This window comes from Microcaecilia unicolor, chromosome 9, assembly GCF_901765095.1.
Source record: "Microcaecilia unicolor chromosome 9, aMicUni1.1, whole genome shotgun sequence".
Lineage (NCBI taxonomy): Eukaryota > Metazoa > Chordata > Amphibia > Gymnophiona > Siphonopidae > Microcaecilia > Microcaecilia unicolor.
Window position 1 is genome coordinate 40,581,259 of NC_044039.1, and position 22,907 is coordinate 40,604,165.

Genomic DNA, 22,907 nt, shown 5'->3' on the forward strand with positions numbered 1-22,907 from the left:
TGTGATTAGTCCATGGGGACCACTAATTTAATGCTGTGGGGGAGGAGGGGGGAGGTTCAATCAGTCAGTTCTACAAATGCTCTGCATGGGTTTGGTCCTGCCAGTTCTGATAACCTAAAGTTCACAGACTATCTAGCCATGCTTCATTCTTTAACTTACCTGCATTGCCAGGCAGATGGTGTTCAGAAGGATGAGAACAAACATCAGGTATTCGAAATAGGTTGAGTTCACCACGTACCACACCTTGTACTGGTAGGGATTCTTGGGAATGTACCTCCGCAATGGACGTGCCTTCAGGGCATACTCTACACACTGGCGCTGCCAAACAAGCAGAGGATCTATTTTACTGCTTTGATAGCAGCATACTAGTCCAGAATGTGAAAAATTGGCAAGCTGTTCTATGCTTGAATCTTTAAAGGTTTTTTTGTCAGTGCTGAGGCCTTCAAAACCTTGACTGAGCTCCCATGAAATGAACCTTCCTTGCCTTCTGCTACATTTCTACCCTCCTGTTCCTGTTTTAACATCTTTTCTTATACTCATACATCTCATTTTGACATCAGCAACCACAGCGACATGGCAAACGCCAGTGCACTCCGTCCAAAAGGCAATCACTCAGCCTTTAAGCAAAGAAAGAAGTGCCTTAATTAAAATAAAAAAATGAAGTATGTGTTTTCCCATCAACCTTTTATGTGCTTGACTTCTCTAGTGCTGATATGCATCACTCCAAATCACACTGTGCTTGGTTACCAGCAGTTGCTTTTGGCTGTTCACAGTAACACAGGGGCAGATATAAAAAATAATTCAAACGGCCAGGAGAGGATACTGGCCATTTAAATTGCTTGTCCAGGGCCAATTGGGCATGTTCAGCGGCACTTAACTGGATAGTGCTGTTGAAAATGTCCAGTTAGAGCCCAACTCGAAACCAACTATTTTGGGGGTGTTCCGAGCTTGGAGTTGACACTTACAGGCTCATTTTCGAAAGAGAAGGACGCCCATCTTTCCACACAAATCGGAAGATGGGCGTCCTTCCCACAGGGTTGCCCAAATCAGCATAATCGAAAGGCAATTTTGGGCATCCCCAACTGCTTTCCGTCACGGGGACGACCAAAGTACACAGGGGCGTGTCGGAGGCGTAGCGAAGGTAGGACTTGGACGTCCTTGACCCATAATGGAAAAAAAGAAGGACGTCCCTGACAAGCACTTGGATGTTTTCACCCGGACCTGTTTTTCTTACGACTAAGGCACAAAAAGGTGCCCAACATGACCAGATGACCACCGGAGAGAATCGGGGATGACCTCCTGTTACTCCCCCAGTGGTCACTAACCCCCTCCCACTCTCAAAAAATATCTTTCAAAATATTTTGTGCCAGCCTCTATGCCATCCTCAATTGTTAAACTCAGGTCCGTCACAGCAGCATGCAGGTCCCTGGAGCAGTTTTAGTGGGTGCAGTGCACTTCAGGCAGGCAGACCCAGGCCCATCCCCCCCCATCTGTTACACTTGTGGTGGTAAATGTGAGCCCTCCAAAACCCACCACAAACCCACTGTACCCACATCTAGGTGCCCCCTTCACCCATAAGGGCTATGGTAGTGGTGTACAGTTGTGGGGAGTGGGTTTTGGGGTGGGGGGGTTGGGGGGCGCAGCACACAAGGTAAAGGAGCTATGTACCTGGGAGCAATTTCTGAAGTCCACTGCAATGCCCCCTAGGGTGCCTGGTTGGTGTCCTGGCATGTCAGGGGGACCAGTGCACTACGAATGCTGGCTCCTCCCATGATTAAAGGGCTTGCATTTGGTCGTTTCTGACATGGGCGTCTTTGGTTTCCATTATCGCCGAAAATCAGAAACGACCAAGTCTAGGGACGACCATCTCTAAGGACGACCTAAATTTCAAGATTTGGGCGTCCCCGATCGTATTATTGAAATGAAAGATGGACATCCATCTTGTTTCGATAATAGGGGTTTCCCCGCCCCTCCACCGGGACATTTTGCGAGGAAGTCCTCAGCAAAACTTGGGCACCCCTTTTGATTATGCCCCTCTTAGCCAATTAAATATTGATATTCTGCATTAACCAGCCAAGGTAACCGATAAATAGTACAACATAAAACACAGTCCTACCTTTATGGATTCTTTTAACCGGTTAAGTGCTGAATATCACACTTAACTGGCTAAGATTTAGCTGGCCACCTTTGTCTGGATATTCAATGCTGGAGCCCAGACATGGCTCAGCATTGAATATCCAGGTATAAAGCCGACGGTAGTCAGAAAAATGTTGACTGCCGTAGGATGAATATCTACCCTGCAGTGAATAACAGCAGATTAAAGCACAATGTGGTTCATTCAGTCTGTCCAGTGAGGTAGTTGAGGTTTTAACTGTTATTCTGTGCTATGCAGATAGCCCCTCACCAGGGCCACCGAAAGTGTGTGTGTGTGTGTGTGGGGGGGGGGGGGGGGGGGGGGAATTCCCCAGGCCCAGCGCTGACAAGCTTCTTGCTGCCTGCTTCTGGGTCTGTCCTCTCCTGCTCCTGAGAGGACACCCAGGACTCAGATGATTGCATTAATGCAGTATTGTGTTAACACAATCATCCGGGTCTCAACTCCTGGCACAGACAGGAGCAGTGCAGGAGAGGACAGAGAGAGGGAGCAGATAGAAAGATGTGGGGGTGGTGGCCCGAGTGTGGGGGAGCAGGGGTACGGCACTGTGGTAACAGCTCAGGTGTTGGGGGGGGGGGAGCTCAAGCGCAGAGGTGCAGTCCTGCCCTGGGCCCGGCTGTGTCTCTCAGCGGCCCTGCCTCTCGCCCTCCCCCTGCTTTTAGTTCGGGAATGTAGCTGCTGCTTGCTGCAGATAACTCCCCGTGCCTGCCTTGAAGATCCAATAATGCAAACTGAGAGGGTAATTTTATAACAGAATGCCTAGGTTAATAGGGCAGACAGGTACTTATTTTTTCCCTGTTTTACAAAGCTGTGGTAAAACCTGTGCTTCACGCAGGTTAAGGCGGTTCTTTCCCACAAGCCCAGAATGAACGTGGTCTTTTTTTGTTGTTTTAATTGCAGGTTGTGCGCTAATGTTCCCATTAATGCGCAGTACCTGCAAAGAATTAATGTGGGATCACTTATTACCTCCTAAAGTGTTTCTGTGTTAACTCTGCGCTATCCAGTTAGCTCTTGCTCATCATTAATATGCCAGCTGGATAACGCAGGAATGCCCACTCTCCATCCACAATATGCTCTTTGTAAAATATATTTCTAAAAATATAGGTAATAATCGGGTTAGTGCAGGCAAACAGGCAAAATACCACAAAATGCTTTAATGCTTTCTGCGGTATCATATTAGTGGCATGTTAAGGACTTAACATACTTTAGTAAAAGGACCCCATGGGCACCTATGTATCTTTATAGAACACTAGCATAAGTTCTGAAAAATTACACCTAGATGGCAGGCGCAGACATTACGTTTGCTTGAGAGCAGGTGTAAATGTACAAGTATACAATACACAAATCCTATATAATAAAACGCACCTCCAACATTCTGAAGCTGACTGCATGGCTGAGGCATTCCTGCTCTCTGTATCCATCTCCTGAATTGACATCACGTACTTCAGGGTTCGTCACAAGCAGAAGTGACCAACCACACGAGGTTTCTCGGCTTCAGAATGTTGGAGGTGCATTCTATTGAATAGGATTGGTCAGTTCCTTGAAGCACAGCCAGAGCTCAGCGTCCTGCACAGTAACGCTCAGACACCAGAGAGAGGGGGGGCCTGACACCAGAGAGAGGGAGGGAGGGGGGGCATGACACCAGAGATGGGGGGGAGGTATCTCTGTCACACACACACTCTCTCTCACACACACACTGTACCTGTGTGAAACACACACTCTCTCTCTCTCACACTGTCTCACATACACACTTGCACACACTCTCATTCTCACACAAACACACTCACTCTTACAGACACACTCGCACCCAGACTCTCTCTCTCTCTCTCTCACACACACACACTCGCACATTCACTCTCTCTCTCTCACACACAGTCACTCTCACATATACTCTCTCAAACATACACACTCCAAGGAAAACCTTGCTAGCGCCCGTTTCATTTGTGTCAGAAACGGGCCTTTTTTACTAGTATTTTATAAAGTATGGACTGGATTCTTTAAATGGTGCCTGAATTTGGGCTCTGAAAAAAATGAGCGCTAAGAGCTATTCTATAAATGGTACCCATATTTAGTTTGTATGGTCACAGGGAGAGGGATCAGAACCAGAAGGAGTGATTGAAACTGGAGGGGGGGATTGATAGGTCTCTGTACATTATTTTTTGTTATCTAATCTTTATAATTGTAACCCGCTTAATCCCCCCAAAAGGTCCAAAGTGGTGTACAACACAAACTGAATGCTATATTAATACAGAATAACAGTACTGACAGATTTACTAGTAAGTCTTTAAACATTTACGAAACAAAAAACAAGAGGGTTGTCATCTTATATCCCTGCTTAATATGAAAAGGATACCTCAAATTAAAAAAGAAAAGAATTCCTTTAAAATAAGGAAAGCCAAGCTCAAGTCGATTCATTGTTTGACTGGTTCTAACATTAGAATGTAAGAGAACCATTTGAAGTTTAAGTTTCAAGTTTATTCAGAAATTTACTACCCCGCCCATCAGAAACATCTAGATGGCTTACAATTTAAAATTTAAAGTGAAAGCAGAAGAAACGCAATCACAAGAGAAAAAAGAGGGAAGGACAAGGAACTACAATGCAGGTAGGAAAGGGGGGGGGGGGGGGAAAACACATGCGAGGTACTGTGGTACACAGGCAGTCAGGTAGGGTAAGCTTTAAAAATAAGTGAGTTTTAAGGTCGGCCTTGAAAAGTGCAAGAATGGACTGAAGCCTATGATGGAGGGGGAGTGCGTTCCACAGTTCTGGGACTTCTATAGAGTAAAATGAATGAAGCAGACCGTTAAAGTACAAAACGTAGTTTATTAATAAAAACTAAAGTTATATGCACACAAACAGCCCTGTTTGTGTGCATATAACTTTAGTTTTTATTAATAAACTACGTTTTGCACTTTAACAGTCTGCTTCGTTCATTTTCCATCTTGGAGTTTGCAGACCGTCTGCCCTTGTGCTTTCTTGGACTCCCACTTCTATAGAGTAGAAAGAGCGTCTAAAGGACTTGTGAGAAATTTCACAAAAGGAAGGAATAACAAGTTATTCTGCTAGAGGGAACAAAGGTTGCGGGATGGACAGTAAGGAATAAGATACTGAAGGAGAAACAAGGGACCAGTGGTACGAATCTTGTATACCAGAAGGAGGAGCTTGAACAGGATGTGGTGAGAGACAGGCAGCCAGTGGGCATCTTTCATGAGCGGTATGACATGGTCGTATTTTTTGTGGCTGGTAAGGAGCTTTACGGCTATGTTTTGTATAAACTGAAGGCAGGTTAAATCTTTAACTCTGACCCCGCACTATAAAGAGTTGCAGTTGTCAATCCAAGTAAGGACAAGAGAATGAAGAACAGTATTCACAGCAGAGGAGTCTAAGAAGGGGCAAATAGAGTGGATCATACGTAACTTGTAGCAAGAACTTTTCACGACTGAAGAAATTTGAGGGTCAAGAGTTAAGAGAACTATCCAGGATAACCCCCAGGATTTTCACACTAGGGAGAAATGGAACTGGAGTGGAACACAGGAGTAGAGACAAAGCTAGTCTGGTTAGCAAAATTGGAGAAGATGATAGCATGGGACTTGGCAAGATTAATGGATAATTTATTTTCACAACCATATCGAAACTTTAAGCAAATTCTGGTTAATATCTATAAGTTGTTGCGCATCAGTGGAATCTACTGTGGCTAGAACTTGTATGACGTCAGTGTAGATGAAAGCCACAAAGTTCAGACTGCAGGAGTATAAGTATTGGGGCCAAGAAGATATTAAACAGAAAAGGGAAAGGATAGACCCTTGTGGAATACCAGAGTCCAGAGTGAAGGATGCAGAGGTAGAATCGCCAGTGTGAACCAGTGGCGTAGCCACAGGTGGGCCCGGGTGGGCCTCGGCCCACCCAGTTAGGGCTCAGGCCCACCCAACAGAAGCACACATTTAGCTTGGCCAGACTTCCCCTTGATGGTAACAAAAACACTTCTCTCCACAATAGTTTTCAGCACATGCTTGCTGCAAACTGCCAAGGTGCAGAGAAACATTTTTCCACCAGCTGAGATATTTTTTTGATGTTGGGGGGAGAACACTTGGTGCCCACCCACTTCTTGCCTAGGCCCACCCAAAATCTGCTGTCTGGCTACGCCCCTGGTGTGAACTTCATAGCAATGGTCAGATAGGAAGAGAACCACTCTTACATAGTACCCCGCAAACATATCTGGTGAAGATGATGAAGGAGGAGAGAGTGGTCCACTAAATCAAAAGCTGCAGATGGATCTACAGAAAGGAGAATTGATCTAGCTCGGTCTATCTGTGAACAGATAAAAGCTGTGATACCAAGAATAGTACTTTCTGTTTTATAGTGGGCCCGGAACCCGGTGTGGTTTGCGTGGAATTCCTGGACTTCAGTCAAAAAATCCTGCAGCTGGTCATGAACAATGGATTCCAGTACCTTTCACGTAAATGCAAGATTAGGGAAAGGGCAGTAATTGCCACAATCTGTAGTTGGTAGGCTGGGGTCCTTAACCTGTGGTCTCAAGGTAGCAAGCTTCCAAGCTGGGGGTATATGGCGTTCAGTAAGGCTAGAAGAGACCAGCAATGAGAGAAAAGGGAGTAGAGTAGTAAGGAAACATTTCAACATGCCTGAAGGGATTGGGTCCTGAGGAGCAGTAGTAAGCATCATAGATTGGATAATGTGGAATAACTGATTCTCAGAAGGGAGAATGAACTGGGAGAGGGTAGCTGGGGGTGCCTCTACAGATGACACTGGGCCCAAGAGGGTAGGATGTGGGATGACTGGTCCCTGGCGCAGAGCAAGGATCTTCTTTTGGAAATGGTCGGCCAGACATGATGCAGAGGGTGTGGAGTGTTTTGTGTCTGTGTGGTGTCGGAAGGAGGTAAGAGTTTTGAGCACCAAATATAGAGTGGCTGTATTAGGTGCTCTGGAGATCTTGGTTGTGCAGTAGTGTATTTTTTGCACTCACAAGCGCTGATTTATAGGCAGCAGCATCACATTTATATGCAGCGAGCACAGTCAAGCTGCGAAGGCACCTCCATCTGCATTCTGATTGGTGCAGTTGATGTTTTTGCCAATGCAAATGCATGGAAAACCATGGTTCTTTGAAAGAAATGGGTCGAGAGGAAGGAGTCAGGGAGTTTGGAGCTAAGGTATTAAGTGTTGAGGACAGGGAAGCATTCCACACAACTAGTCTATGACCTAAAGGAAGATTAGAGAAAGAAGTGAGCTCCAAGTTAGATTCTTGGAGCAAAGAGTCAGATGTAATGATACTGAAATCTCTGGTGGGGAGAAGCAGGGTTGCTGGAAGCAGAGGGAGAGGGATAATGTAGGTAAAAGTCAGGAGGCGAGTGACAGAAGGCAAGAGGTATTCATGGTGGACAGAACCAAGTCAAGAGTATGGGTTGGACCAGTAATGTGCGCTGTGAGATGTTCAAGTCTGAGAGAAACAGAAGGAAGTCATGGGAGGGATAGGAGGTAGGCTTATCTAAGTAGAGATTAAAATCTCCAATGGGGTAGAAAGCTAGGTGGTGATCTGCAAGTGCGGTGCGAAGGAGCTGAATAGAGTCAGCAGAAGGAGAAGAAGGGTGATAGAAGAGAAGGAAGTCAGTAGGTGGAGAGGTATTCAAACGAAAATTGAGAGATTTGAGGAGACCATGGCATGTGGAGGTAAAGCAGAAGAGCTGTAAGTGGGAGGAGTATATATATCACAGCAAGACCCTCACTGCAAGATGATGGACGGTTGCTCATGTAGTTGAGGAATCCAGGAGGGGTTGCTCGATTAAGACAGGCAATATCAACTGATGAAGCCAAGTTTTGGTAAGGCAAAGTAGGTGTAAACCGTGGACAAGGATTAGGTCAGAAATAAGGTAAGGTTTGGAGTGTAAGGAATGAGTATTAAGTCAACCAATGGATATTGCAGATAGAGGGGGGATGGGCCTTGAGTAAGGAGGCTGAATGGTAAGGGTGACTAGGAGGGAGAGGCCTATGGCCCCATAGTACTGGCATTACTTGAGAAAAGGCACATAGCGAAAAAGAGAAGGGCAGGAAAAAATTTAAGTATCTACAGAGGCAAAAAGGGCTATAATACTGGCGGGGGAAAGCTAAGATGTGGTCTGAAAGGGATGCGCACTCAGGAGCACATAAAGGAGCACACCCTGTTCCTTTTGTGTGCCCCTTTGGCGCATGCACATTAGAGCAATGGAAATTAACTGACATCACTTCCGGTGGGTGGGACTGTCATGACTGGGGCTGCTGCATTCAAAGAGGTCGCTGGAGAGAACAGAACCACCAGAAAGTTCCTGAAATACACAGTCAGGGAGACAGGTCAACAAGCAGAGGTGCAGACAGGCAGCAAGGAGAGAGCTATCTTGTATGCTGTTAAGGCAATGGAAATTAAAGGATCTACCCACTGACGTCACATCCGGTGGGCTGAAGCGTCACAGCTAGGGCCATCACATTTGCAGCGATTGCTGGAGGGAACACTATTAATACAGTCCATTCTCGCTTTTCGCTGGGGTTAGGTTCCTAGAAACCACCTGTTAATACTGCAAACACGAACACGGAACCATTGATCCTATGGGAAAAGGGAGTTAGGTTCCTGTGCAACCCTGTTAGGTAGCAAAAATATAAAGTGAACCCCATAAACTCATCATTTCATGTAGCCTTCTCATAAAGAACAGCTTACTTATTATATTGTGGATTTTATAAATGTATTTTGTACGCTGTTTTTTTTTTTTTGTAAAAATACAGTATACCCAGGTTTTTGGTGTAACAATACTCTTGCACAGCTCTATGAATATCTTCTTCCTCATAGAAACACACTTTCATTTGCACTTGCACTACACTGTGCATAGCTGCGAATAAGTGAAAATACCGTGAATAGCAAAAATGAGTTACATAATAATACTGAATGCGTAGATAGCAAGAACACACTGTAGAAGACCATACAAAATCTTATAGATGAAATAAGATTTGAAAAAGATATGAGCTTTGAACCAATGCAATTTTTGCAGTAAAGGTGACACATGATCAAGTCTATTTGATTTAAAAATCAAGTGGGTCACCGTATTCTGTAACAATTGTAATCTATTCCGTAATTTTACTGAAGTACCAAGATATAAGACACTACAGTAATTAAGTTGAGATAGGATAACACTCTGAACCAGTATAGTAAAATGACTTTCATGGAAATATGAATGGATTGTCCTAAGCTGTTTAAGTTTGAAGTAAACTTAAAAAAAATAGTTTACTTCCAATTCCAGAGATAGAGGGGAGTCCAAAATTATACCAAGAAACTTAGCAGACTTCTCAACTACTAAATTGCTTTTCTGATTTAAGAAAAAAGCAACACTGGGCCTTCAGAACTAGGACAACAGGAGTACTTTATTGATCAATGACCCGACACGGGCCGTGTTTCGGCGCTGACAGATGCGCCTGCTTCAGGGGTCTAAATAAACATATAAATACATATATAAAAATAAATACATATATAAAAATTAATAATCGATATGATAAAACATAATGGACGCATTGCATTTAAAATCAAAAACAAACAATATGTCACACATAAATGTATCAAGGAAATTATTATACAAGAAATAAAGCAACCAGAGGAAATGAGTAATCATGAGATGAATATCATATATATAAAAATGAGTTTCATTTTATAATTCGAAAAGTACATTTGGTTTTAATGTTTAATGTAAATAGCCCTGATGGGCTGTTTGTATGTATAAAATAAAAGAATGCTAATAAAACAATAAAGGATCTTTACATGTATATACATCCATATGTAGAACTTGTAGAGCAATGTAGAGCAGTAAAAGATCCTTACATGTATATACATATACATCCACATATATAGATAAATAAATAAATATATATAAATATGAATTTATAAATATATATCTCTCCGATCATTATTAGAAATGTATGTGTCCAAAGGTATAGCCAAAAGCTTTTAGTGTGAGTATATTCACTGTATCGAGTGCATTATCTATATCTTTAGGTAAAAGACCATATATATGGTTATAGGGAGAAATAAGCAATCTTACCGATATGTTGCCGCAATAGTGTGCGGATGACAAGGCGCGTTTGCCTATATAATAAAAGTATAATGATGAGGGTAAGAAATAATCAAGTGTGTGAATAAAAAACACAAATATGTTAGTATTGGCTCACCTGAGGGGTTGTATTTATTGAAACGAAAAATATGTATAAAAGGCTGAGCTAGCATTACAAAGAATTATATATAAAAATAAGGCAGTATCACTGAGAGGTATTCGGAGCCATGTTAGATATACATAATGCGTAAAAAAAGGGGTCAGTGAGGAAAACTCCTACCTTAAACCGCCGGGAGATGGTCGTTTATGATGACAAAAAAGAATGCAGATAGCGCTTGCAGTATCTCCTGTGTTCTGATCCGGAAAGCGCTAAAAAGCGCTACACCCGATTGAAAATGAGTTCTCTCGAAAACAAGGGTTTAAGAAACCAAAACGGGACACTCGCTTATCCAGTCCTATATATTTGAAATAAAAAACGCGCCAAGATCTAAAAGACGTGATGATGTAGTCACGCAAGTGTGAATGATGGTTAGAGCGAAGCGCTTGCGTAATGACGTCATGTTTTGTTAGTCGAGAGATTTAAAGGGGAACAGATAGATATACTGAGTATCGGTATAAATGATGTAAATGGATGTATAATGTATAGACATTATTCAGAAAATATTACATTCGCTAATCAGAGAATCGGTCATAATTATTATAGAATAATATGGACATTGTATATTTCTAAATACAAGTGTTAAATTACAAATAAATAACAAATACATGAAATTGGATAATGATATAATAAAAAAAGAGACAACCATTACGTTAAAATACATTAGGACAGCAGGCAAATTCAAAATTCTTAAAAAATATATTGTAGATGTTGGTAATGAATTGATAACAATTACAATAAGTTAGGTCAAGATATACATACATTAGAATAGCAAGGAAAGATTTTTGCTTTTAGATGTGAATAAATCTAATTTAGATATAATAAAATAGTTGTTAAAAAATAAAAACAATTAGAAATTTAAGCTTCTAAATTTAAGCTTAGTTTGATATTTATTGGATGTTGTTTTAAAATCTAGTAAAATTGGTTATGAAGATATGACAATTTATTGTGTGTTTTTCTTTATTTCCATTAATGTATCTAATTTGATGCTCCGTAACAAATGAATTATGTATAGATAGTTTGAACATATAAGGATATGTGATAAGATGTACTTATGTCTAAAAATTGAAACTCCTTATGAGGGGATGACAGTGCAAACGGGAAAAAAAGGGAAGGATAGAATATGTAGTCAAGAGAAGACAGCTAAATCCAATTCAGCATTTAATCCTGCTGGATAAAGTGTGTTCAGCTCAAAAATGGCTCTTTGTTCTTGTTTAAGCAAAGTAGAGTCCAGGTTTCCACCTCTCCATGGTTTTGAGACTACCTTAAGGACACAGAAGAGAAGTTCACCAAATTCGTGAGAGTGTTCTATACAATGATTTACCAATGGTGCAGAAAGGTCCTTGCGCCTAATACTACTTCTATGTTCTATCATTCTGGTTTTGACTTTGCGAATTGTTTTTCCTATATATATTAGATGACAAGGACACATAATTAGGTATACAACACCCTCTGTGTTGCAATCTGAGGAATGGTTAAGTGGGTAGTGTTTCTTTGTAATTGGATGTATAAAGGTATTGGTGCTCATAGAAGATGCACATACCGAGCATGCACCACAGGGTTTATGTCCAGTTGAGAGTTGTGATGTTGGTCTTGTATTGGGGAGGGCAGAGGGGGCAACTATTTCCTTGATGTTTCTGTTTCGTGTATGTGCTACAGTGAGATGTTGGCAGAGGTTCTTGTTATTTATGAACCAAAGTATTTTCATCTTGCTGGTGTTTAATTTTAATTAATAGGTTGTTATGAGGGTCCTGGCTGAATATCATTTAGGACTCACATAAGCTCCGGCAGCCAACACCTAAACAATTAGACCCAGACATGACCCGGCATTGAATATCTGCTTGCAACAATAAGCATTAAACAAAATAGATCTCATGCATATTCTGCTATGGGGTGAATATTGGCTGGATAGTAGATAATGGCTGAAGATGACTTATCTACTTAGTCTGTCCAGTTATCTCCATATACAACAGGGATGGGAAAAATCTCAATGCTACCAGGGTATTTCAGGTCCACAACCCAGTCGGCTTTTCAAGATTTCCACAATGAATATGCGTGAGATCTATTTGCATACAATGGAAACATTCCATGCAAATCCATCTCATGCATATTCATTGTGGAAATCTTGAAAACCAGATTGGGTTGTGGACCTGAAATACCCTGGTAGCATTGAGATTTTTCCCATTTTATATTTAATTAAAGGAGAGGCATGACATAGATTCTTACTAAAAATAGGGTAAAAGAGTCCAGACACCGGTCTAAACACTGTGGATATTATTTCAGCCTAATGCATAATCCAGAAGAAAAAAAGCACATCGATGTTACAAGGACTATATGCTCTGAAAAATTACAATCAAGACTAATACATTACTCAAATTATTTTCTAATATAAAAACCTCATTTCATTGTAATAAGCATTTTCCTACTAATAGTATAAGCTGACCAGTACTTGTGGTTGAAAACATTCACTGCAGATTCCTCTCTCATAGAATCTAGCTTCTGCATGCCACAAGTTTGATTAAAATGCTACATCTTCATCATAGCCAATAGAGCCTGGAAATCCTTTAGAATCACCCAATTAGTAACCAAGCCAGAATATATATAATACATTCAATAATGAAAGACCATATTTTACATCCGAGCAAAATGGCCTCCACACACATGGACCTCAGGTAATGAAAACTGAAACTAAAAGCCACAGTGCTTTTACGGTGGCTGACTTTGCACCACATTTGGAGTGACAGCTAATGTCATATCTCCATAGAAAGGCTAATTCCTAAGGAGCTTATCATCCCAAATTTACTGACTTAAATTCCTGCTAAACTTTTGTACCAAAAACATTTATTTGGAGCATTCTATTTACCATATAAACTACTATGCAAGCTCATAACTGTATTACTTACAATTGCATTACAAACACACACACACGCGCACACACACAAAGGATGCAAAGAGTAGCTCCCCCTCCCCCCATACAAAGACTACCTCACAATCCATTATGGCAGTGCATGCAAACCTCTGTCATGAATATTCATTGTGGATATCCTGAAAACCTGACTGGCTGGGGTGCTTCCAGGACCAGGTTTGGGAACCACTGGGCTAATGCATAACTGAATTATACTGTGCAAAGGCGAATATACAGCCCTATCAATTTCTCAGAGTGGTTCTGTCAACAGAATTACTCTAGAGAACTGAAGCTTAAATGGTTAGATCAATAAGAAACCATCATTTAAGCTTATGTTTCAAGACTTCCATCTAGACCATACAGCTACAGATCAATAAAGTAATTTTTCTTTATTAGCTGAATTTTACAGGAATTCATTTGAGTTCATACTTTTGTGGATCATGAGAAAAATCAGTAGAAAAAATATATTATCTTATTCATGGGAGAATATCATATTGTTATGACCCAGGTCTTCACTTTTTAGCATTTTTTTTTTAATTAAAATTGTTTAAACATACCAAATCCTAGAAAGAACTTGAAATGAAACAATAACCATATAGCAAAAATTACATAAACTACATATGCCAAAAAAAGAATAACAAATTTATCAGAATGCCCTATCAAACCCAGAGAAATAAAAGGCATCCAAAGCCACAGTATGAGAAGAATAAAAGTGAATAGAAGTGAAAGATCAAGTGGTAATTAATCTCTCTTCTTTAGTTTTAACCCTGGAAGAAATTGCAGTATTGTCTAAAGGACTTTCTTTTGTGCCAATACAAGTACATGACACCTTTCAGTGTAGGACTGATTTTGAAATTTTTTTTTATTATTGCAATTGAAACAATTTTATGGAACACAGGATATGAATTTTGTTGATGCATCTATTGTTAGAAATAAGTCTTCTTGGGTTCCTTTGGGACCAATTGATCCAGTACTTCAGACTTTTAAAAAGCTTGTCTTTAGAGATATAGAACATCTGGAGCACCAGCCTTCTTGTGCGTTCTTTAATTGTACTAAGCAAGAACGTAGGGTTACAACATTACAGCATAATTCAGAGATTATTGTTCGCAGAGCAGATAAAGGTGGTGCAATTGTGTTGCGGGATAAAAGAGTATATGATGCAGAAGTGTACAGGCACTTGTCAAATGAAATTGGTTATAAAGAACTATCAGAAGATCTAACTGGATTAATTCAGGAGCAGATTGGAGCTGTAACAGCAGATGCCTTAAAGAAAGGGATGTTAACGAAATAAGAATTTGAATATTTAAACAGATCAAATCCAGTGATGCCAATTTTTTACACTTTGCCCAAAATCCATAAGACAATGAATAATTTGCCTGGGCATCAAACTGTATCCAGTAATGATTCCTTATTGGAGCCCTTGTCTGTTTATGTGGACTATTTCCTGAAACCATTGGTATAGAATGCAAAGTCTTTGCAATAAGTCTTATATTGAAATTTCAAAATTTTACATATACACAGCAGGAGATTCAACATTTTGTGTTTGTGACATTAGATACAGCATCTGTATATATTGCAATTCCTCAATGTGAAGCTTTAGAGGTTTTAAAGAGGTTTTTAGATACACGGGAAGTTCAGAAGGTATCTACTTCATTTATTCTAATGTTGGCTGAAATTGCTATGACAAAAAATTATTTTCAGTATGAAACTAGAATGTTTCAACCAGTGGCATAGCAAGGGGGGGGAGGGGTGGTCCGCCCTGGGTGTCGGCTCACAGCTCCCCCCCTCGGCACATCGACACCCCCCCGACAAGCTCCCGCACCCTACCTTTAAAAAGAATAATGGAATCCCAGGCAAGGCTCGGCACCTCGCGCCTGCCCTGCACGTAAAAGAAATATGGACCGTCGGGCCTTCCCTCGCTCTATCTGTCCCGCCCTTGCAGAAATAGGAAGTTGCGTTAGCGGAGGGCGGGACAGACAGAGCGAGAGAAGGCCCGACGGTCCACATTTCTTTTACGTGCAGGGCAGGCGCGAGAGGCTGCGCCTCGCCTGGGATTCCGACATTCTTTTTAAAGGTAGGGTGCGGGAGCTGGTCGGGGGGAGGGGGTGTCGATGCAGCAAGGGGGGGGGGGATGTCATCGTGCTGCACCCCGGGGGGGGGGTGCAACGGCGAACCGCCCCGGGTGGCAGCCCCCCCCCACTACGCCACTGGTTTCAACAGATTTCAGGAGTGGCTATGGGAGCAGTGATGGCTCCCTCTACAGCTAATTTGTTTGTGACAGCTTTTGAAAAGGATATGGTTTACAGCTCTTCTTTTTTGGTTCCATGAAATAATGGTCCCGATTTTTCTTTCTTTCAGAAGATTCCATCAGTAGACTTGAAGAATTTGTAAAATGGTTAAATGAGTGCCAATCTGCTCTAAAATTTACTGCAAATTGGGAAGTTACTGAAATTTCCATCCTATATATTAAGATCATTAAAAGAGATGGAGTTTTGTTGACTACCATTTTCCGCAAAGAGACAGATATGTCAGTTGCCATCCTCAGTCTATTAAAGACAGCCTTCTCATTTTGTAATTTTTGCGATATAGAAGATTTTGTTTGACAGATTGAGAGTTTTTTTAAATTATTTATTTTATACAATATACAATTATTTCAAGGAATTACACTTGATTAGAAAGTGTTTTTCTCAAATATTAACAATTTAGAATATTATAAGTATTTCCACATAATTCAACACTCAAGTCCACTTTAAAGAGAGACATCCATGCTATAAGAGGAATAAAACGGAAAATTTTGTAGGAAAACTTAGCAGACAGATTGAGAGTTTAAACATCAGAGTAAAACGCTAACAAAGAAATGATTGGATAGAGGACATCCTCGTTCTGTGCTGCATAAAGCATGTAGGAGAGCAAAATATAATAACAGAGCTTAGTTACTGACTTCAAATACACAGAGAGAGGATGATGATGATAAGTTAACATGTGTGCTCTGGTATACTACAAAGGCGAATGCGATTGTGAGGATTTTAAAACATCATTGGGATATTATAACTACCCTACCAGTTTTTTCAACTTCTAAAATGAGAATAGCATTCAGTAGAAAAAATTTAAAAGAGAAATTATGTCCATCAGATATCTCCAGGAGAATGTCACGTGATGAGATTGTAGTAGGACATCGACCATGTATGCAATGTATGATGTGTGAGGTCATGTTCTCAATATCAAGCTTCATTAAGCCTTTGAATTGACAAGCAATTCAGTTGAAAGCCAATACAGACTGTTTAATGTCATATGTGGTTTATTGTATTTGGTGTCCACGTGACAAGCTTTACATAGGTCAAACCACAAGGCCTTTGACAACACGCCTAATGGAACATAAAAGTATAATCAATACTTGTAAAGAGTCTGCTCCTTTAGCTGCTCATTGTGTAAAATTTAAACATGAGTTCAGTTCATTAGAATGTTTTGTCTTGGAATGGGTTTCATTGATGAAAAGAGGTGGTGACAGACGGCTCTTGTTATTACAAGTGGAGCAGATGGATTTTCCACTTGAAGACATTAGAACCACATGGTTTAAATAATAAGAAAGAATAGCATAATTTTCTCTAAAACATTTTTGTACAATTTTTTCTAAATCTTTCCTACAAGTTTGTTGTGAGTACTGTTTACAGATAAATGGTAAGACTTATGTATATATTGTTTAAAAATACCATCATGGAAGCCAAGCCCAGATGTATTCCACGTATTAACAAAGGTAGAAAGAAGAGCAAACGACAGACAGCGTGGTTAAAAGATGAAGTGAAAGAGGCTATTAGAGTCAAAAGAGCATCTTTCAAAGAATGGAAAAAGGATCCGAATTATGTAAATAAGAAGCAACATAAGCAATGTTAAGCTAGATGCAATGTACTGATAAAGAAGGCTAAAAGAGAATATGAAGAAAAACTTGTCATAGAGACAAAAATTCTTAGTAACACCTTTTTCAGGTGCATCAGAAGCAAAAAGCCTGTGAGGGAATCTGTGGCACCGTTAGATCATGAAGGACCAAAAGGGGCACTCAGGGAGGACAAAGCCGTAGCAGAGAGATTGAATGAATTATTTGCTTCTGCCTTTATGGAAGAAGATGTAAGAGATCTACCTGTACTGGAAATGGTTTTCAAGGGTACAATGCAGAGGAACTGAAAGAAATCTCTGGGAACCTGGAAGATGTACTGAGCCAAATTGACAAGATAAAGAATGATAAATCACCTGGACCGGATAGCATACACCCCAGGGTATTGAAAGAACTCAAACATGAAATTGCTGATCTGTTGTTAGTGATCAGTAACCTGTCGTTAAAATCATCCATAGTACCTGAAGATTGGAGGGTGGCCAATGTAATGCCGATTTTTAAAAAGGGTTCCAATGGTGATCCGGGAAATTACAGACCGATAAGCCTCACTTCAGTGCCAGGGAAAATACTGGAAAGTATTATAGGGGCCCTTTTACTAAGCTGCGGTAAAAGGGGGCTTGTGCTAGCATCCGGATGTGTTTTTGATGCGTGCTGAGGTCCCTTTTTACTGCAGCGGGTAAAAGGCTGTCCGTTTTTGATGAAAACAAAATGGCCATGCAGTAAGTGACAACAAAAGTGAGAAAGATAGCTGTGGCTCTATAAAATCAAATAGAACACAATATTGAAGAGTCTAGTAATATTACAAAGACATATATTACTGCTGAATAAGCAGTGAACAGGATGAAATGTGATCACTGAAATGAATGAAACCGTCCTTTGAAACTTCCACATGTCGATGCACAGCCCCTGAGGAAGCTGTTGGAGTGAAACAGGTCTGGCCACCGTTGGGTGTTAGCTAAGTGCTTGACGTTTTGTCTTTATTAAATAAGTTATACATACAGTCATTGTTGAATAAGAAGGGATGTTTTCTGTGAAAAATTAAGAAGAAAGTAAAGAAAAAGAAAACATTTTTTAAAATAAAGATTAATAAATAAAAAAACCTAATTTGAATAATAACAAGAAAAATATTACGAGGTTTTTAGACCAATGATGAAAACTACAACCCCAGTGAAAGATGCTAAAATCCAAGTAAGCGTTTGGGTGTTTTGAGGTCTTTTCCTCGTTTTAAGAAAAAGAAGTAATATACAGTATGTCTTTGTAATATCACCGGACTCTTCAATATTGTGTTCATGCAGTACGTGAACCAATTACCGCAAGGCAATTTCTGTGGGGAGCTCTTACTGCCATACACTAAGATGGCGGTAGGGGCTCCTGCACTAATCCAATGGTAACTGGGCAACACCAATTACCGCCGGTTAAGTTCCAGCAGTACAAAAATAAAAACAAAATTCCTGTAGTGCCGGAAATGGTGCACACTGGGGATAGGAACTACCGCCAGGCTCCTGCGGTAGTTTTTACTGGTGCACAGCAAGCCTGCTGCCACACGCTAATCCTTTAGTAAAAGGTCCCCATAAAGAATAAAATTACAGAACACATAGACAAACATGGTTTAATGGGACAGAGGCAGCATGGGTTCAGCGAAGGGAAGACTTACCTCACTAATTTGCTTCATTTCTTTGAAGGTGTAAAAAAAAACATGTGGATAAAGGTGAGCCGGTTGACGTAATGTATCTGGATTTTCAGAAAGGTTTTGACAAAGTTCCTCATGATAGTCTCCTGAGAAAATTAGAGTCCTGGGAGAGGAGGCATTGTCCTTCTGTGGAATAAGAACTGGTTATTGGACAGAAAACAGAGGGGAGGAGTTAAATGTCCATTTTTCTCAGTAGAAGAGGGTGAATAGTGGAGGGCCGCAGGGATCTGCACTGGGACCAGTGCTATTTAACATATTTATAACTGATCTCGAAAACGGAACGACAAGTGAGGTGATTAAATTTGCAGATGACGCAAAAGTATTCAAAGTTGTCAAAACACACGCAGATTGTGAGACTGGGCATCCAAATAGCAGATGAAATTTAATGGGGACAAATGTAAAGTGATGCACATTGGGAAGAATAATCCGAATCATAGTTACCTGATGCTAGGGTCCACCTTAGGAGTCTGCACTCAAGAAAAAGATCTAGGTGTCATTGTAGACAATACGCTGAAATCTTTTTCCCAGTGTGCAGCAGCGGCCAAAAAATCAAACAGGATGCTAGGAATTATTAGGAATGAGGTGCAAAATAAGACCAGGAATATTATAATGCCTGTATATTGCTCCATGGTGTGACCTTACCTTGAGTATTGCGTTCAATTCTGGTCGCTCTCTCAAAAAAGATATAACAGAATAAGAAAAGGTTCAGAGAGCGACCAAAATGATAAAAGAGATGGAACTCCTCCCATATGAGGAAAGGCTAAAGAGGTTAGGGCTCTTCAGCATGGAAAAGAGACGGCTGAAGGGGGATATGATTGAGGCCTATAAAATCCTGAGTGGCATAGAACAGGTAGAAGTGAATCAATGTTTCACTCTTTCAAAAAGTACAAAAACCAAGGGACATTCAATGAAAATACATGGAACTACTTTTAAAACAAATAGGAGGAAACATTTTTTTACTCAAAGAATAGTTAAGCTCTGGAACTCACTGCTGGAGGATGTAGTAATGGTGGTTAGCATATCTGACAAGTTCCTGGAGGAAAAGTCCATAGTCTGCTATTGAGATGGACATAGGGGAAGCCACTGCTTGCCCTAGGATTGGTAGCATAGAATGTTGCTACAAATTGGGTTTCTGCCAGGTACTTGTGACCTGGATTGGCCACTGTTGGAAGCAGGATACTGGGCAAGATGGACCATTGGACTGACTCAATGTGGCTATTTTTATGTTCTTATGCTCTTGTGTCGGCATTATCCCAGTCTTGTGTGCTTCAGTATGCATCTAGTTCTGGTGATGCGCACCTTGTCCCGGTCTTGTGTGCTTCAGTATGCTTCTAGTTCCAGTGCACCACAGTATTGTGTGTTTTGGTATGTATCTAGTTCCGTGATGTACACTTTGTCTCGGTCTTATATATTTCGCTATGCATCTAGTTTCAGTGATGTTCACTTTGCCCCAGTCTTGTGTTCTTTGATATGCATCTAGTTCCAGTGGTGTGTCCCTTGTCCAGGTGTTATATTCTCAGCTAAGCACCTGGCTTCATCAATGTACACTTGTGTGTGTGACTTGTTCTAGGAACCTTTTCTTGTGTTGTGTGGGTGCTGACTTTCGTGTTTACACTTCGGAGATTCTGCCTTTAGCTCACAGGCACCACCCAGTGACTACAGCAATCACAGTGATGACAGAGAACTAGAACTCGGAGTTATTATATATAGAGATATTGAAAGCATAGCCTAATGACCTAGCTTCTGTCTATTCCCAAAACAAAATTCACTGCTTTGGGTGGAACATACAGTAATTTCTTCCTTTGGTCTCCACAAAATATCCATCAACCAGACTGAAAAGCAAGTAATTTACTAAGTTGCAGTAACATTTGTTCATTAATGTATGTTAATAAATGGGAGCTAATGGGTTAAAATTAACACATCTTTCTTTAATTTCGATTTGGCCTATTTACTGATGTCATTCTACAAAGGCATGTTATTTATGTATTTGTTGCATTTGTACCCCACATTTTCCCACCTATTTGCAGGCTCAATGTGGCTTGCATAGTACCATGAGGTGTTAGCCATCTCCGGTGATGAAACAAATACAGAGTGATGTTGTTACAGACATATTAGAGAATCAAGAGAAGAAGAGTAATATATTGTTCACTGCAAGTTTTGGTTTCGTTGTGTTGCTGACTTCAGGCACTTAAGTTGGATCAGTAGGGTATGCCTTTTTGAACAGATCGGTCTTTAGTGATTTCCGGAAGTTGAGGTGATCCTACGTTGTCTTTATGGCTTTCGGTAATGCGTTCCATAGTTGCGTGCTTATATAGGAGAAGCTGGATCTGTAAATTGATTTGTACTTGAGTCCTTTGCAGCTAGGGTGGTGAAGATTTAGGTACGTTCGTGATGTTCTAATTGTATTTCTGGTTGGTAGGTCTATAAGATCAGCCATATAACTTGGGGCTTTGCCATAGATAATCTTGTGGACCAGGGTGCAGATTTTGAAAGTAATACATTCTTTGATTGGGAGCCAGTGCAGTTTTTCTCGTAGGGGTTTGGCGCTGTCGAATCGCGATTTTCCAAAGATAAGCCTGGCTGCTGTAGTTTCTTTATGAGTATTTTACATCCAGCATAAAGTCCATTGCAATAGTCAGCATGGCTTAATACCATCGATTGTATCAGGTTGCGGAAAGTTGCCCTCGGGAAGAATGGTTTCACGTGTTTAAATTTCCACATTGAGTGGAACATTTTCTTGATTGTAGAGTTCACTTGGGTCTCGAGTGTGAGGTTTTGGTCGATTGTGACACCAAGGATTTTCAGGCTATCTGAAACGGGAAGGGCGTAGTCCGGGGTGACTAAGTTTGTGGGTATATTCATATTGTATTGGGATGAGAGGATGAGGCAGTGTGTTTTTTCTGTATTGAGTTTTAGTTGGAATGCGTTTGCCCATGAGTTCATGATGTGGAAGCCAAGGTTAATTTCATTGGTGACTTTTGTCAGATCATGTTTGAAAGGGATGTATATTGTGACGTCGTCTGCATAGATGAATGGGTTAAAGCCCTGAGTGGATAAGGACTTGGCTAATGGGGTCATCATTAGGTTGAAAAGGATCGGTGATAGTGATGATCCTTGAGGTACTCCGCAATCTGCCTTCCAGGGTGATGATATGGTAGAGTTCACTTTCACTTGGTAGGTTCTGGTGGTTAGGAAACCCTTAATCCAACTAAGTGATTCTGCCAATCCTGAAGTAGTCTAGGAGTCTGAGCAGCATACTATGGTTCACCATGTCGAATGCACTGAACATGTCGAATTGGAGGAGAAGTATACTTTTGCCTGTTGCTATTTCCTGTTTGAATTTGGCCAGGAGGGTGGTTAGCACTGTTTCGGTGCTGTGGTGGGGTCCGAATCCTGATTGTGATTCATGTAGTATTGAGAATTTGTGTATGTAGTCGGTCAGTTGCTTGGTTACCATACTTTCCATCAACTTGACTGCTAGTGGGATAGATGCTACTGGGCGGTAATTGGTGATGTCGTTTGTGAGCAATAGTACATTAAGGGCATTCAGCAAAACTCCTGAGTATCTTGGCTTCCTTCTGTTCAAATTTCTTCTTAAATGTGAGATGAGAGTGAATCTTTAAAGGTAGGGGAACTACCTCGGGAGGAACCTTCAATGTGTTTTGAACATATCTCTACAGATGCGACTGATGGTACTTTAGGGAAATTGATAAAACATATATTTCACGTTCTAACAGTGTTTCCCAAATACTCAGTTGTGTTATCATTTATTGTATAATAACATTATCATTTTTTGAAGCACAACAACTTTTGCCTCTAATTTGAGTGCTTCTGAATCTCTTCTTGATGCATTGGGAGTTGGAGACTGATTCCTGCAGCTGTGTAGATAGATGAAACATCTGTCCCCAAAGGGGGTTTTTTTTGGCAAACAATTGTAATCCAAGTTTCCTCCAGACTTAAAATGCTTGGCTTAACAAACACTGGCCTGTGCAGTTCAAGTGAACAATGTTCATTTCCAAGTGCTGACCTTGGAACAGT

General features: G+C 40.8%; 1 protein-coding gene across 1 annotated transcript in view; it reads right to left on the bottom strand.

Annotated features, from left to right (window-relative positions):
- Positions 1–22,907, bottom strand: part of CACNA1C (calcium voltage-gated channel subunit alpha1 C) — a 1,308,019-nt gene that overhangs the window by 192,520 nt on the left and 1,092,592 nt on the right. Inside the window, 1 exon segment of the mRNA XM_030214166.1 lies at positions 160–318. Coding sequence (XP_030070026.1) covers positions 160–318 — 159 coding nt within the window.